The following is a 15,685-nucleotide window of genomic DNA, read 5'->3' on the forward strand; positions in this document are numbered from 1 at the left end:
TGTAGTCTTTGTTCTATTCCATGCTAAAGTTGCCAGCAAACTTAACTTTTTTGCTTTGGCATCTTTTAAAAACGCAGCGTTACGACGCTTGAATTAAAATTTCCTATAGTTTATTCTTTATTTTACGCATCATTCCCACCATTGCGAATCTCCTTTACCTCTCCCCTTCCTACCAGAGCTCCTACTTTCTTCAACCCCTCCGGATATTCTAATGTAAATAGTAATTGTTTCCGCTAATTTATTAAAAGAAAGATGGAGAAAATCGGAAAAAAAATTCATTTAAATTAGCCTATTTCACTGGCATACCACGAACAGATTTATAATTTACTCGTCTTCCTCTCCAGGTAAAACCATTGGCTATGTAATCTCGTTTTTGTTTGCGCACATTATGATACATACAGTTTCACGGGACAGCGTTCCATTGTGTCGATCGAAGTCTTTTCAAAATTATATTTGTACTTGAGTGTTAAATTGTTTATGCATTTTGGTTGTTTATTGACTAAAGCGTGTGCAATCATTTGCCATAAGATTTTCTACCTGTCGTATCTGAATGATAATGGCGTAGTACGTATTTATGACAATGCTCTGTTAAAACGTGGGCAGGCATTTGTTGTTCCGCTCTCTTTCCTCATGATAAACACATGTAGCAAAGATATGATATATCTTTTTATTGTTTATTTTTGAAGTTTGTCTAGTGCTTATGTATGGTGTGGTTTTTATCAAATTGCTTATCTATGCAAACGCATTTCAGCGTGTAGATCCTCATCTTCTATTTTAAAGATATTAGGGGTTAGGAATGAGTTGCTTTTTACTTATAAAACATTGGAATAGTCAAAAACAGAAGCTTAGTGTTGCAAAATTTAATTAAAGGTAATCCAGATGTAAATTCAACCCACTGATCTAATTTCATTTTGAATCATGTGATGTTTTCAAACAGCAGTATGAAGCTGTTCAATTATATTAAAAGGCCAGTATGTGTTCAGTTTGGCTGCTTTGTATGAAAATACTGGGATGTCAACGTGAATCATTGTCATCAACATGAATTTTGCATTAAATGATTGCATAAAGTCTGGCTAAGTGATCGCTAAGCCTATTGGTTTGCAAGTAAATGTAAATGTAGATATTTTTATTACAATTATGGACATTTAATAGAACTGAAAGCCTTTTCTATAAGATGCCTATCTTTTTATGTATAGAATTTACTGCAGCAAAAATAAAAAGTAATATAGCTGTTATCATTGCACCCGAAGAATTGAATATTCAGTTAAATATTCTTGTAGAATTAAAAACATATTTTGCCTTATCCATTTTAAATTTTGTTAGAAATACGGACTTCTGTACATCGAAGAAAGTTGAAAGATCTGTGAAGATGAAGGCTTTCAGTGAAGCATGGAGGTGCTAAATGTTATAACTGCTTGATGGTTTTGTTGTTTTATGAAAGTAGTCATGACTATGTTTGTTAAATTTTTTATATACAAACTAATTATTGGGTAATTTAACTATAGACAAAAATCTATCCAACAGTCTCTGCTAGCATTTGATTGTTTATTGTTTTTCAATAATTTCTTTGCAAAGTCACAGAATTATGAAGAGTTTGTTAGATTTTTATGTAGGGTGCACATTTATAAGCATAATGTAGAACTGTAATTTTCCTCACTAATGAACTATTTTGAATGCCCATGAAAGGACCAGATAGAAGTCAAAAGTTTCAAAAAGGAATCAAGAGTGAACCAACTTGTTCATTTAACAATCAAGACCATTTTTATTTTTCTCAGAGTGATCACTTAGATGATGTGCTGTGGAGCTAGAAATGGATCAGGTATGTTGTAGAGATCTGGGTAAAAAACTAGGGGAAAACAGAACTTGTTATTACTTGTGACTTCTTAAACAGTACTTATGAGTACTTTTTTTATGAATTATGTGTGTGGGTGCTCTCATGATTAAATATAACTTTTCTTCACAATAAATGTTTATGTCCTGAATTGAAAGCATCCATGCTTTTGTTTTTTCTTTGCAGCATTCTACTTTTATGCACAATAATAGCTTTTACAAATCTAATGCTTTTAATTCTTTCTAATTTCAACTGTAGAGTGGTCATGAAGATACCGTTTTAGTTGCTAAAAAAAAAGACCCAATACATGAGGTTTGTGCAGTGGTTAGTTCTATGTGTGCACATCTTTTTCTACAGTCGATTAAACGGGACCTTTATTAGGCACATGGTGACTTATTATGTGTTATAAAAGAGAAATGTACAGTATTAAAAATCTAATCTTAAAATATGTGGTTTTTCATAAAGAGCATATATGTATTCAGGTGATGTCTTCCTTTTCAGGTTTTGAATGCAGGCAGCCCGTACCCTCTTGTTGTCCTTCCAGTGAGTGGTGACTACTGGCAGGAGGGGACAAATCACATCTGTGATAAGGACAAGAGAGGAAAAGTTATCATTAAGAAAATCGACGAATCGAAAATTGTCATTGAAGATGATTTGGAATATAGTGCTTATAAGAATTTTTTTAAAAATCAGGTAAATCTTCATAATGAAAATGTATTTTTGCAAGCAAGCAATGATTGAAGTTTTTATTAAATAATCCATGATGAAGATAATAGTTTGCTCTCTGAGTTTGGTTTGTTAGTTTTAAGTAGTTACCAGGCTACCAGTTGAAGCATTGTGTTAATGGTTTTTGATCACACGAAGGATATCCATAGGAAATCACACAAAAGACAGAGTTGCAATAGCATTGCCTGTTGTCTATTGGGTCTAACTCTATTGTGATACATAAATATTAATAAAAGCAAGTTTGGTACTTTATCATAACAATTTAGAGCTCTTGGGGTATTAAGTAGCCTGAGTGTTCATATGTACATAGTAGGATATACATGTACATGTCAGTGTTCATATGTACATAGTAGGATATACATGTACATGTACATAGTAGGATATACATGTACATGAAACATTGTGTTTTAATAGGAGCACTACAACTACGTGACGGAGTGCTGTTTGGGGTCATTACTGTTGTCCTTGAAGTTTGAAGAAAATGGTGTTTCTTCTGGTGAGGAGAAGGAAGAAGTGGTGAGAGTTATACTGAGGTATGTATTAAAAACACTTCAGTTATCTGGCTATTTTTTGATTATTTCTTTGTAAATCATCTGTCACTTCTGCATGTTTTTGTTTCCCTTGTTTTGACATCAACACGTCTTAATCCTTTCCCCAATAAAAAGGCTCGTTGCCTTAAGGTTATTGTGTTGCGAAATTGGTTTAGTAAACATACGTGCAGCTCACAAAGTACAAACACACGTATTTTTACCGCCATAGGTCGTCAGATAGAATGGAACAACGTACTATTCCAATGAAAAACTTCTCATCGTCTTGTGTTGGGCCAAAAGATATTCTTAAAGTATGTAATGAATTACTCAATGTGGACTGGGGGCTAGATATCGATGTTGTGCACATCAAGAAATTTTTTTACTTGGTTTTAAGTCGGTAAAATCAATAATGCTAAAATGCCCAATTAATGTTATTTAACTTTTGACCTAGGACAATATTGTGGTCCTTCTTTCGTTCTGTTGTTCATGATTAAAATTTTTACCATAACCGCTTAAAATATGCATTTGTTTAAGGCTTGGCTAAATGTGAATGTTGAAATGATTTGGAAGGAATAAAAACAGTTTGAACTACGAAAAGCATTTCCTTTTATTAAATTCTAGTTTGCATGAACAACTCGCTCTGTTTTACAAACAATTTTTGCATCGTTTAACAAAAAAGGAGAGAGTAAAATGAAGCTTTCTTTTTTGTTTGATTGCATCTTTTGTAGCAATTCATGCCCGATCTTTTGGAGGACTTCAATGACCTAAATTTTCAGCCAATTCTCTATCCCAAGGTAGTATTTTGTATAAATAACTGGGGGGGGGGCTGTTGTTTAAAATATGGTGTAAAGTGCTTTGGAAAAGTTAAAAGATTTTAAGAGAAATTGTTATTGTCTCGTCTTGTCACCAGGCCTCTTCTCTCATCATGCGTTTTGACGAACATGGTCATGCCGAAAAATTCAAAGTTGGTGTTGTCTATCAGAGACCACGTCAGGTTAGATATTTCTTTGTTGGTCAAATCTTCACCATCTGTTGTGAGCAATTTATGTTAGGAAAATTTCGTATTCCTGGTTGTATATCGTTCTTTTTGAACCGATTTCTTGATTTTGAATCAAAAAAGGGCGATAGAAAAAAAAATGAATAACTAGTTTCCAACCTTTTTTAAGATAAACGAGAGTGAATTCTTCAATAATAAATCCTGCAGCAAAGCGATGTACGACTTTTTACAAATTCTTGGTGATGAAATCGAGCTCTTTGGCTTCAAGGGGTATTTGAATTATTACATATCATTTGTACGTTCGCATCTTGAGATTTTTGCACATCGTTGTCTATCTTTTTGTGATAATTTAACACCAAAATCATAAATTTTAGAAATCAAATACATTTATTTTTGACGCTTGAACTGAAGTTTTGTTTTTTACGCCCATTTCACAAGATGTTGATATCATTAGGTGATCTCTGGCGGATGCGATTGCATGAAATGCACTGCCTGCTGACATTTTGCGTTGTAATCTGTGATTATTTTAAAATAACTTTGAAAACCTATCTTTTCAAACTGAATTTTAATTTATACTCGAGATTACTTATTTCGATGCTATTTTTTGGGGAATGGTTTGGTTGTTTATTGTTTTTATCATTTTAAGTGAAAAGCGCCAAACAAACCCATAAAATTCAATAAAATAATTAAATTAATGTCTTTCACAACTAATCTAATTAATTATTGTATTGTTTCTTTGTGTTTAATTAATTATTGTATTGTTTCTTTGTGTTTAATTAATTATTGTATTGTTTCTTTGTGTTTAATTAATTATTGTATTGTTTCTTTGTGTTTAATTAATTATTGTATTGTTTCTTTGTGTTTAATTAATTATTGTATTGTTTCTTTGTGTTTAATTAATTATTGTATTGTTTCTTTGTGTTTAATTAATTATTGTATTGTTTCTTTGTGTTTAATTAATTATTGTATTGTTTCTTTGTGTTTAATTAATTATTGTATTGTTTCTATTGGTTCTGCATTTTGTTGGGGGTTTTATACTGTGTATTGAATTAACTTTCGTCTTCAGGTACAATGGTGGTTTGGATACGAAAAATCATCAGACTGGTAGAAAATCTGTTTACACAAAATACAAAGGAAGGTGAGAATAGAATTATTTTTGTTACATCGCTCGATGCAAAATCGTTGCATGTGTTATCGTTGACGCTTACTTGGTGATAAAACTTTGTAACTAGCCAAAACCAAAGTAAAGTTTTTGAACCCTTACTGCTCTTCTTGTTAGTGCTTGAACAAAAGTGCAGGCCATCTATTGAGTCTATCGCTTGCTTTTTTCCCTGGGAGGGACAATGAGCAGTAGTTGAGTTACATGAAGTGTTTGCTACATGCAAGATGAAATATTCGCGCGATTTAAGTAGAAGCTATTTTTGTTTTCTTCACGTGAAAACCTTTGCTGTTTTCTACGTATGTACTAGATTTTTCAAATTTCTATTAGTAGCTATCACGAAGCTTTGTTTTAGATTTTACTCATACAGAAATGTAACTCCATTGTCACGTTTACGACTTTAGGGAGATAATGTTCCATGTTTCGACGATGTTGCCACACACTAGTGGTGATGTTCAACAAGTAAGACGAAATTACAGTTGTGTTTTGTTAAGTCATGAAAAATTTTATTCCTTATTTAAGTAAAATTAGCGTGCTCCAGCCAATGGAAACTCGGTTATAACCAATCAAAACACGCGTTGTATCGTTGTTTTTCTGGAAATTTAATCTTCAGCAAATAGTTTATAATATCTGACGAGTGGTATGTATGAAAATACTCGCTAGTCCGTTACTTTATGTATTTCCATGGGTTTGGAAATGAAGAAATTCTGAAAATGCATGTGCTTATTGTTCAATCTAAGTTTGTGTATTTTGTATAAGTCTTACTCAATAGTCAATTGAAGAAAAACCATTAACGACAATCGTACTTGTTTGTATCATCTTCAACAGCTCCAGAGAAAACGACATATTGGCAATGATATTATTACCTTCGTTTTTCAGGTAAACGTATTGTTTCATTTGAATTTTTTCAAATGTCCTCTATCCGTGATCACCAACCAATCATATTTTTCACAGGATGAAAACACGCCGTTTTGTCCTTCCTCAATACGGTCCAGTTTTCTTCATATTTTCTTCGTTGTACAAGTCGTAGAACCTTACACAAATAATACAAGATACAAGGTTTCTATGGTTTTGCTTTACCTGAGATCTTGCACGGAGTGTTTCTCTTGCATTTACTGTTGTGCCATTTTTTGTTCAAAAAAAGTTCAGACTTTTCAGTGTAAGAAATTCTTCATTTACAGATTACTGTCACTGCAAAGGAAGACGTTCCTAAATTTGGTCCCAGTCTTCCAAATCCTGCTGTATTTTCCAAAGTGCGTTTCAGATGTATCGAGTCATTTTTTAGTTATCGTAGAAAGCAACTGTTATCAAAACATGTTTAAATATATCTTTTTTGATGAAAATATTTATCCACGTAGAATGACCCTCATTTAAAAGATTTCTTGCTAACAAAATTATTGAATGCTGAGTTAGCTGCGTACAAGGCGAAACAATTTTCTACATTAATGGTGAGATTTTCTCTGTATTTGTTTACTGTAGTTTATTTGGCGTACTTTGTTTGGGGCTTTTGTAATAATAAAGTTTATATATAAATTCTGAATGGTAACCGAATTGGAAGCACGAAGTATAACACAAACAAAAGAAAAATGTATCAGTGTTCTATTTACCATGCGATTTATAAATGAAATCCAGACTCATTATGGTGGGTTTAATGGAACTTTGCATATGTCCCTACAGTAAGAGGTTTTAATTCTATAACTATCGATCGTAGTGATTTACACTGAAAAGTAAATAAGATCTCGGCTTTCTAACAATCAATTCCTAACACAGATTTGGCCTATCATCTCAACTTCTTAGTTGATCAAGAAACATTTTCCTGATCACTTTGTTTTCATTTAACAGGAGAGAACGAGAAAGATGTTGTTCGAGGATCTTATTTCAACGCTAACGAAAAAAACTCAAGAAATACTTTCTCCTGGTGCCGAAGTAAGTTCTGCGAAACGTCAACATTGCTCAAAGATGTGCATTTTTTGCTGCTGCACGACAAGAAATCCTTGTTACCTTCCGTTTATCAATATACAGAGTGCTGGTGGCGGAAATGTTTCCAGAGGAAGGCTTCTGCATTCGTTGAGAAATGCCTTCCGTTCGGAGTCTGTGCGAAGTGATACGATTGATAGAAGTGGCCGTGAATGTTTGACGCGCTCTAAGTCTATGGAAAATATCGTTCATCCTGACGACATTGATAAAACGGTAAGTGTGTTAATCTTTGTGGTCAATAATGCCCTCGTTCTCCATGTTTTTGTAGGTAATATGGTTGAAGTATTGTATTCCTTTTTTTAGTTGGTAAAGAAGAAGAAAAATCAGTTCAAACGGTACTCAGTCAGTGGAGATAAAACGAGAAAACCGTACGTTATATGCCATTGATTTTACAGACAGAAATCTTAGTTTTATGATTAGGAAAAACTTCTCAATATAAAACACAAAGTCTACTGCGATTTAGTTTTAGAATATATTTTACGCAATTATGGAATATATAAGGAGGCTAAGAAAAGGGAATATGGTGATCGAGTAAGAGAGATTGAATATGCGGCTTTTACACCACTGGTCTTTTCAACATCAGGTGGTATGGGGAAAGAGACTGCAATTGCTTATAAACGGCTAGCTGATCTGCTGGCACAAAAGAGAAAGCTGCAATATGGCATCACGCTAGCGTGGATGCGTTGTAAACTGTCTTTCGCACTGATTAGGTCAGCAATTACTGCGATACGAGGAAGTCGATCTGCCTCAACTCGCGAACATACTTTAAATATTGACCTAGGTTATTGGGAAAGTTGTCTTTACATTTGACTGTCCCTTTATCATGGATATTTTTAAACACTGATTTTAGTCATATTTGATTCAGTTTTTTAACATTTATATTTGTAATAGATAATAAATTAAGGAATATACGAAGCATTTCTGATTTACTCAAAAATATCTTCTGATGGTTGGATATGGAAGGGATAGGATATTGTAGGATTGGATTGGAAGGAAGAACAGGGCTATCCCGTTTGATGACGAAGTGTTTAGGGATTTTGAAATAAGCAGACTTATAGGGATCAGAAATTTTGTAGAGTTTTGTAGAGAAGGCATGTTGTATAAGGGTTTTTTCTAAAATTCTCGTTATAAAAACAACTTTTGTTTTTCAATGCTTTCAGTTATGTGAGCATTTGGTTCGTTTGTCACCGTATACGTACATATATTTATTTTGATATTTTTTTATAGTTTTCGTCCCAAAAATTTCAAGTCTATGTTCCACTCCTCCTCACAAACTGACGGCCGAGAAATAACTACGTCAGAAGAAAATTATGGTGACGTAAGTCCGACATTTGATCCTCACGACGACTCTCCTTCAGGTTCGTTTCACACACTGGATGCTGTTCTTGATAAACCCACGTCTCCATTGTTGCTGACAAGCCCAGAATCAGGAGACAACACGGAGCCTCAACTGCTATACGGAAAGGTTAGGATTGTTTGAGATGCAAATGTTTCTTTTCTTTGATTGGTTTAGGTTTGAATGTGTGATTTCACGTTACAGTAAGACAAGTAATTAAGTAATATAAACAAACTATTAACACAACTAACAGATTTTCAGCCATTACCATCACTGCGGTGTTAATCTCTATATTTTGGACCCATTGTTACGTTTAATATGTTTTGTTTTATTCAAGCAAAATAAACGCTTCCATCCAACGATAAATCGCTGAATACGTTTGTGGTTTGTTGATTTAACGAGTCCATGAATCATGCATCTGATCATTTTTTGTAGTGACAAATTGGAATGTATTAAAAATCTTGTGTACATTCAGAAACCTGCTTGCATGATGAAATTCAATTGCTACTTATCTTGGTTCATCATGAAAGCTTTATCCTTTTCATTCAGATGCAAACTGAAGAAACCAACAAAAAAAAGATACTTAATGGCTATATGTCCACGCCAAGAGCTCACAGGGAAACTCTTTCACGGGAGAAAAACTCCCCTAGCATGATAAGGAAGGTATGTCACAATGCATTAAAGGTTACAAAATACACGTAACATTTAATGCTGTTTAGATGCATGTGTTGGACTTTATTTAATTTAGATGCATGTGCGTGGACTATATTTAATTTAGATGCATGTGCGTGGACTATATTTAATTTAGATGCATGTGCGTGGACTTTATTTAATTTAGATGCATGTGCGTGGACTATATTTAATTTAGATGCATGTGCGTGGACTATATTTAATTTAGATGCATGTGCGTAGGACTATATTTAATTTAGATGCATGTGCGGACTTTATTTACGGGGATTTTAGGAGATGCCTGGTTAGTGTAAGAAAATTACAAATGCACATTTTGAGAATTTTTCGCTTATTGAAAGTCTTGAGAGAGACCTTTAAATATTGGTCCTCCTAGCTTTCAGATAAGAAGATTGTTTGAATTGCTTTCTTGAAGGAAAATTTCAAAAAGTCTTGAGAGACTTAGTAAATTTTAGTCATGCTAGATAACCAGACTGTTTCAATTATTTTCCTGAATGGGATTTTCTTCCTAGGAACACTTAACGTAGATCGTAAATTTAACTATTCCTCTATCTTCATTTAGCAACCACTCACCTCTATCTTCATTCCTCACCTCTATCTTCATTTAGCAACCACTCACCTCTATCTTCATTTAGCAACCACTCACCTCTATCTTCATTTAGCAACCACTCACCTCTATCTTCATTTAGCAACCACTCACCTCTATCTTCATTTAGCAACCACTCACCTCTATCTTCATTTAGCAACCACTCACCTCTATCTTCATTTAGCAACCACTCACCTCTATCTTCATTTAGCAACCTCACCTCTATCTTCATTTAGCAACCACTCACCTCTATCTTCATTTAGCAACCACTCACCTCTATCTTCATTTAGCAACCACTCACCTCTATCTTCATTTAGCAACCACTCACCTCTATCTTCATTTCCCTCCTCTTCATTTCTTCATTTCACCTCTATCTCTTTAGCCACCACCTCTATCTTCATTTAGCAACCACTCACCTCTATCTTCATTTAGCCCACTCACCTCTATCTTCATTTAGCAACCACTCACCTCTATCTTCATTTAGCACCACTCACCTCTATCTTCATTTAGCAACCACTCACCTCTATCTTCATTTAGCAACCACTCACCTCTATCTTCATTTAGCAACCACTCACCTCTATCTTCATTTAGCAACCACTCACCTCTATCTTCATTTAGCAACCACTCACCTCTATCTTCATTTAGCAACCACTCACCTCTATCTTCATTTAGCAACCACTCACCTCTATCTTCATTTAGCAACCACTCACCTCTATCTTCATTTAGCAACCACTCACCTCTATCTTCATTTAGCAACCACTCACCTCTATCTTCATTTAGCAGCCACTCACCTCTATCTTCATTTAGCAACCACTCACCTCTATCTTCATTTAGCAACCACTCACCTCTATCTTCATTTAGCAACCACTCACCTCTATCTTCATTTAGCAACCACTCACCTCTATCTTCATTTAGCAACCACTCACCTCTATCTTCATTTAGCAACCACTCACCTCTATCTTCATTTAGCAGCCACTCACCTCTATCTTCATTTAGCAACCACTCACCTCTATCTTCATTTAGCAGCCGCTCATCAAAAGCAGCTCAGCTGAAAGCACTCCTTTCCACAATCGAGTCAGCAAAGGTATGGCGTTCTTAGTGATATATGAATAATTTTATGAATACGCTCTTCAGTCATTATAAAAAAACAAAAACTACCGTCAAAACATACATGTTGTGTAGTAAAAATAAAGCGAAAATGTTGAATATAACAGCGTAGTTGCATTCTGTTACTAGTTCCAGGCTTTTTGCTCACTAGCCAAAAGCCATGAAAGTCATCGATACTGCAAGAAATTTCCAGTATCCTGAGATTTCCTTCACGTATATTTTCAATCATAGGTTTAAGTAGGCCACCTTAATCTTTATCCGTGATCAATTTAAAACAACATAAAATAGTTTTTTTGAACAATTATCCTTATTGGTTTTATGTAGTTGATATTAATGACGAATCATTAATGAGGCAATTAAGAGGAGATCTTTATAAATTATCCAAAGAAAAGGATCGATTACAACATGATAATGAGGTAAGCCAATGAAATATCGCATTTGATCCATTAGAACGTAGTCCAATATGAAAGGACCAATCACATATTGCATTTATTTCATTAAAACGTAGTCCAATATGAAAGAACCATTCAAATATTACATTTGATCCATTAGAACGTAGTCCAAAATGAAAGGACCAATCACATATTGCATTCATTTCATTAGAACGTAGTCTAATAATGAAGAAATGAGCCTTGGTACATCTACAGATAAACGCTATGACATAGGCTTTTCTGTCATTTAAATTTGCAACAAGCAAGTGCACACTGACCTTTAAGGATAATTGTAATCAATTTTAAACAGTGCATTCTGTTCAGTAACTATGCGTATGCTCCACGTTCTCACAAATTAGCCTTAGCCGTAAACTTTATTTGTTTACTCCTATCCGAAATATCTTTATAAAAGCATTTGAATTATCAATTCTTTATCGGTGTTTCAGAATCTTCGCGAAGACATGAAAAGAATAAAAGAAGCTATGACCAAACAAGCCAAAGATCTCTGCGAGTCTCAACTTCAATTGAACAGACTTCTGGTGAACAGTCGGTTGCCAGACTTGCCATCTAGCTCAGTATGATTCTTAGTATTCAGCGGAATGAGGTGGGAAACGTTATATAAGCGAAATGTTAAGCAGGACGTCTGTGAATCTAATGTCGAACTTATTGCCTTTATCTGCTGTTCAAGGCTTCAATGCTACGTTTCACGTTATCAAAAACTTAAATTCTATTTATTTATAACGTCATGTCCCTTATACAAAAGGACATGTCTATCTCTTATTTTGCCATCTCATGGGCAAACACTCATGTCTTAAAATAACCTCAGTCGTTATCTGTGAATAAGATAACTCGTGTTATGAAGCTAGAAGTGGCTAAGGTCAAGACAGCAGAAATTTACGTACATAGACTGGCAATTTGTAGAAAGGTAAAAAGCAAAAATTAAATATATGCATTACGAGTTCTAACTCCACAATTATAACTATCTTCGAAGATAGTGCGAGGCCATTTAGGCCGTAAATGGCACCACCTACATTGAAATACAAGGATGTTCCTTATTTTCGAGGTTTGTTTTTGAAGTTAAATAACGTGTGAATCAAAGTTTTTTGCTTCTTTTGAAGAACTTGTTTTTGATTCATACAGTTGCCCATACTATAAATCTCAGGGCAAAGTTCTAAAGACCTACGTTTTTAATTTTTACATCATGCTACACTACGAACATGCATGCCCCAGGCGTTTTAGAACTAAAGGGGTGTCAAGCTCGAAGGTCATTTAGTTTGAAACGTGTAATTTTTGCTGTTGTAACGACCTCTCGAAAATTCACCACGGTTATGGGATTCCTTATATTCGAAAAAGAATGTTTATTTGAAATAATTCCGTCGTCAAACTAGTTTACCGTATTCTTTTTTTGTGAAATAATTCCGTCGTCAAACTAGTTTACCGTATTCTTTTTATTTTTGAAGTAATTCCGTCGTCAAACTAGTTTACCGTATTCTTTTTGAAATAATTCCGTCGTCAAACTAGTTTACCGTATTCTTTTTTGAAATAATTCCGTCGTCAAACTAGTTTACCGTATTCTTTTTTTAATTCCGTCGTCAAACTAGTTTACCGTATTCTTTTTTGAAATAATTCCGTCGTCAAACTAGTTTACCGTATTCTTTTTAATTCCGTCGTCAAACTAGTTTACCGTATTCTTTTTTGAAATAATTCCGTCGTCAAACTAGTTTACCGTATTCTTTTTTGAAATAATTCCGTCGTCAAACTAGTTTACCGTATTCTTTTTTGAAATAATTCCGTCGTCAAACTAGTTTACCGTATTCTTTTTTTGAAATAATTCCGTCGTCAAACTAGTTTACCGTATTTTTTTTGAAATAATTCCGTCGTCAAACTAGTTTACCGTATTCTTTTTGAAATAATTCCGTCGTCAAACTAGTTTACCGTATTCTTTTTGAAATAATTCCGTCGTCAAACTAGTTTACCGTATTCTTTTTTGAAATAATTCCGTCGTCGAACTAGTTTACCGTATTCTTTTTGAAATAATTCCGTCGTCAAACTAGTTTACCGTATTCTTTTTTGAAATAATTCCGTCGTCAAACTAGTTTACCGTATTCTTTTTTGAAGTAATTCCGTCGTCAAACTAGTTTACCGTATTCTTTTTGAAATAATTCCGTCGTCAAACTAGTTTACCGTATTCTTTTTTAATTCCGTCGTCGAACTAGTTTACCGTATTCTTTTGAAATAATTCCGTCGTCAAACTAGTTTACCGTATTCTTTTTTTGAAGTAATTCCGTCGTCAAACTAGTTTACCGTATTCTTTTTGAAATAATTCCGTCGTCAAACTAGTTTACCTTATTCTTTTTTGTAATTCCGTCGTCGAACTAGTTTACCGTATTCTTTTTGAAGTAATTCCGTCGTCAAACTAGTTTACCGTATTCTTTTTGAAATAATTCCGTCGTCAAACTAGTTTACCGTATTCTTTTTTAATGTCGTCGAACTAGTTTACCGTATTCTTTTTGAAATAATTCCGTCGTCAAACTAGTCTACCGTATTCTTTTTTTAATTCCGTCGTCAAACTAGTTTACCGTATTCTTTTTTGAAGTAATTCCGTCGTCGAACTAGTTTACCGTATTCTTTTTTGAAATTTCCGTCGTCAAACTAGTTTACCGTATTCTTTTTTTGAAATAATTCCGTCGTCGAACTAGTTTACCGTATTCTTTTTTTGAAATAATTCCGTCGTCAAACTAGTTTACCGTATTCTTTTTTTGAAATAATTCCGTCGTCAAACTAGTTTACCGTATTCTTTTTGAAATAATTCCGTCGTCAAACTAGTTTACCGTATTCTTTTTTGAAATAATTCCGTCGTCAAACTAGTTTACCGTATTCTTTTTTTTTTGAAATAATTCCGTCGTCGAACTAGTTTACCGTATTCTTTTTTGAAGTAATTCCGTCGTCAAACTAGTTTACCGTATTCTTTTTTGAAATAATTCCGTCGTCGAACTAGTTTACCGTATTCTTTTTTGAAGTAATTCCGTCGTCAAACTAGTTTACCGTATTCTTTTTTGAAGTAATTCCGTCGTCAAACTAGTTTACCGTATTCTTTTTTGAAGTAATTCCGTCGTCGAACTAGTTTACCGTATTCTTTTTGAAATAATTCCGTCGTCGAACTAGTTTACCGTATTCTTTTTTGAAATAATTCCGTCGTCGAACTAGTTTACCGTATTCTTTTTTGAAATAATTCCGTCGTCAAACTAGTTTACCGTATTCTTTTTTTTTTGAAATAATTCCGTCGTCAAACTAGTTTACCGTATTCTTTTTTGAAATAATTCCGTCGTCAAACTAGTTTACCGTATTCTTTTTTGAAATAATTCCGTCGTCAAACTAGTTTACCGTATTCTTTTTTTTTTGAAATAATTCCGTCGTCGAACTAGTTTACCGTATTCTTTTTTTTTTGAAATAATTCCGTCGTCGAACTAGTTTACCGTATTCTTTTTTGAAATAATTCCGTCGTCGAACTAGTTTACCGTATTCTTTTTTGAAATAATTCCGTCGTCGAACTAGTTTACCGTATTCTTTTTTGAAATAATTCCGTCGTCGAACTAGTTTACCGTATTCTTTTTTTTTTGAAATAATTCCGTCGTCGAACTAGTTTACCGTATTCTTTTTTTGTGAAATTTTTTCACGGTTTTGCTGTGAGTTATCCGCGCTATCATTCATCATATCTGTGTGAATGTAAAAATGATAATAAACAATATAAACTGATAAAATAACAGCATGAATCGCTTCCTGTAAGAATTAGTCTGTCTTTTCTGCATCGATACATCTTTGTAGTTAAATTATTTTATAAAAAATATGAGAACATTGAGTGTTCACCAACAGAATGACGGAGAAGCTGTTAGGTGCTTTTAGTGATGGGGATTGAATTAAAGTATGTAACACAGTGGCAGACGTATTTTAGGTATTTTATGTGTCTGTAATTTTTCATCACCCGACTGACATTGTCGTTTTAGCGAAGGCCACTCTCACGAAGACTTCTTCATTATCTCATCTCCGGTAATTGTCGACTTCAATTTCATAATAAATTATGTTTACATGGCAAAGCACATCGTGAGATAAAACATAGCGTGAAAGTTTTTTTTTTGTGTTTGTTGTTTTTATGTTAGATAAGAAATGGCATTCCGAGTTTTGGCCATCCTTAGGAGAATGAGTTCAAGTTCAACAGAACAGTCATGAGCACAGTTGAGTATGTTGTACTGACATTGCTTTTTCATACAGCGTGTTGGAAATTGATCCTTGTGTGCTTGTGTCAGACCTCACTGTTATA

General features: G+C 34.0%; 1 protein-coding gene across 5 annotated transcripts; it reads left to right on the plus strand.

The window, feature by feature from the left end:
• The first annotated feature begins 201 nt into the window (after positions 1–201).
• On the plus strand, positions 202–12,332 carry LOC124444062 (rap1 GTPase-activating protein 1-like). 5 transcript variants are annotated; one of them, XM_046994633.1, is made up of 24 exons: positions 202–344; positions 1,324–1,391; positions 1,776–1,819; positions 2,090–2,143; positions 2,333–2,524; positions 2,972–3,090; positions 3,317–3,398; positions 3,816–3,881; positions 3,998–4,081; positions 4,254–4,354; positions 5,151–5,222; positions 5,648–5,705; positions 6,072–6,122; positions 6,198–6,302; positions 6,425–6,496; positions 6,602–6,691; positions 7,086–7,169; positions 7,266–7,433; positions 7,524–7,588; positions 8,448–8,685; positions 9,106–9,219; positions 10,853–10,913; positions 11,261–11,352; positions 11,814–12,332. In XM_046994633.1, exons 3-24 carry the CDS (start codon positions 1,811–1,813, stop codon positions 11,946–11,948), a joined length of 2,112 nt encoding a protein of 703 aa, XP_046850589.1. In that variant the 5' UTR covers positions 202–344; positions 1,324–1,391; positions 1,776–1,810; the 3' UTR covers positions 11,949–12,332. The 5 variants fall into 5 exon arrangements, with proteins under 5 accessions (XP_046850589.1, XP_046850586.1, XP_046850590.1 ...); XM_046994630.1 differs by having other exon boundaries at positions 203–344; positions 1,324–1,395; XM_046994634.1 differs by having other exon boundaries at positions 203–344; positions 1,324–1,395; positions 10,856–10,913.
• Positions 12,333–15,685: the final 3,353 nt, after the last annotated feature.

Source organism: Xenia sp. Carnegie-2017, unplaced genomic scaffold (assembly GCF_021976095.1).
Source record: "Xenia sp. Carnegie-2017 unplaced genomic scaffold, XeniaSp_v1 HiC_scaffold_21, whole genome shotgun sequence".
NCBI classification, from domain to species: domain Eukaryota; kingdom Metazoa; phylum Cnidaria; class Anthozoa; order Malacalcyonacea; family Xeniidae; genus Xenia; species Xenia sp. Carnegie-2017.

Bases quoted from the DNA above. Each gene is read 5' to 3' on its own strand.
- LOC124444062 (XM_046994633.1), top strand. The intron at 7,589-8,447 runs GTACGTTATATG...ATTTTTTTATAG, and splicing joins GGAGATAAAACGAGAAAACC to TTTTCGTCCCAAAAATTTCA. The intron at 9,220-10,852 runs GTATGTCACAAT...ATCTTCATTTAG, and splicing joins CCCCTAGCATGATAAGGAAG to CAGCCGCTCATCAAAAGCAG.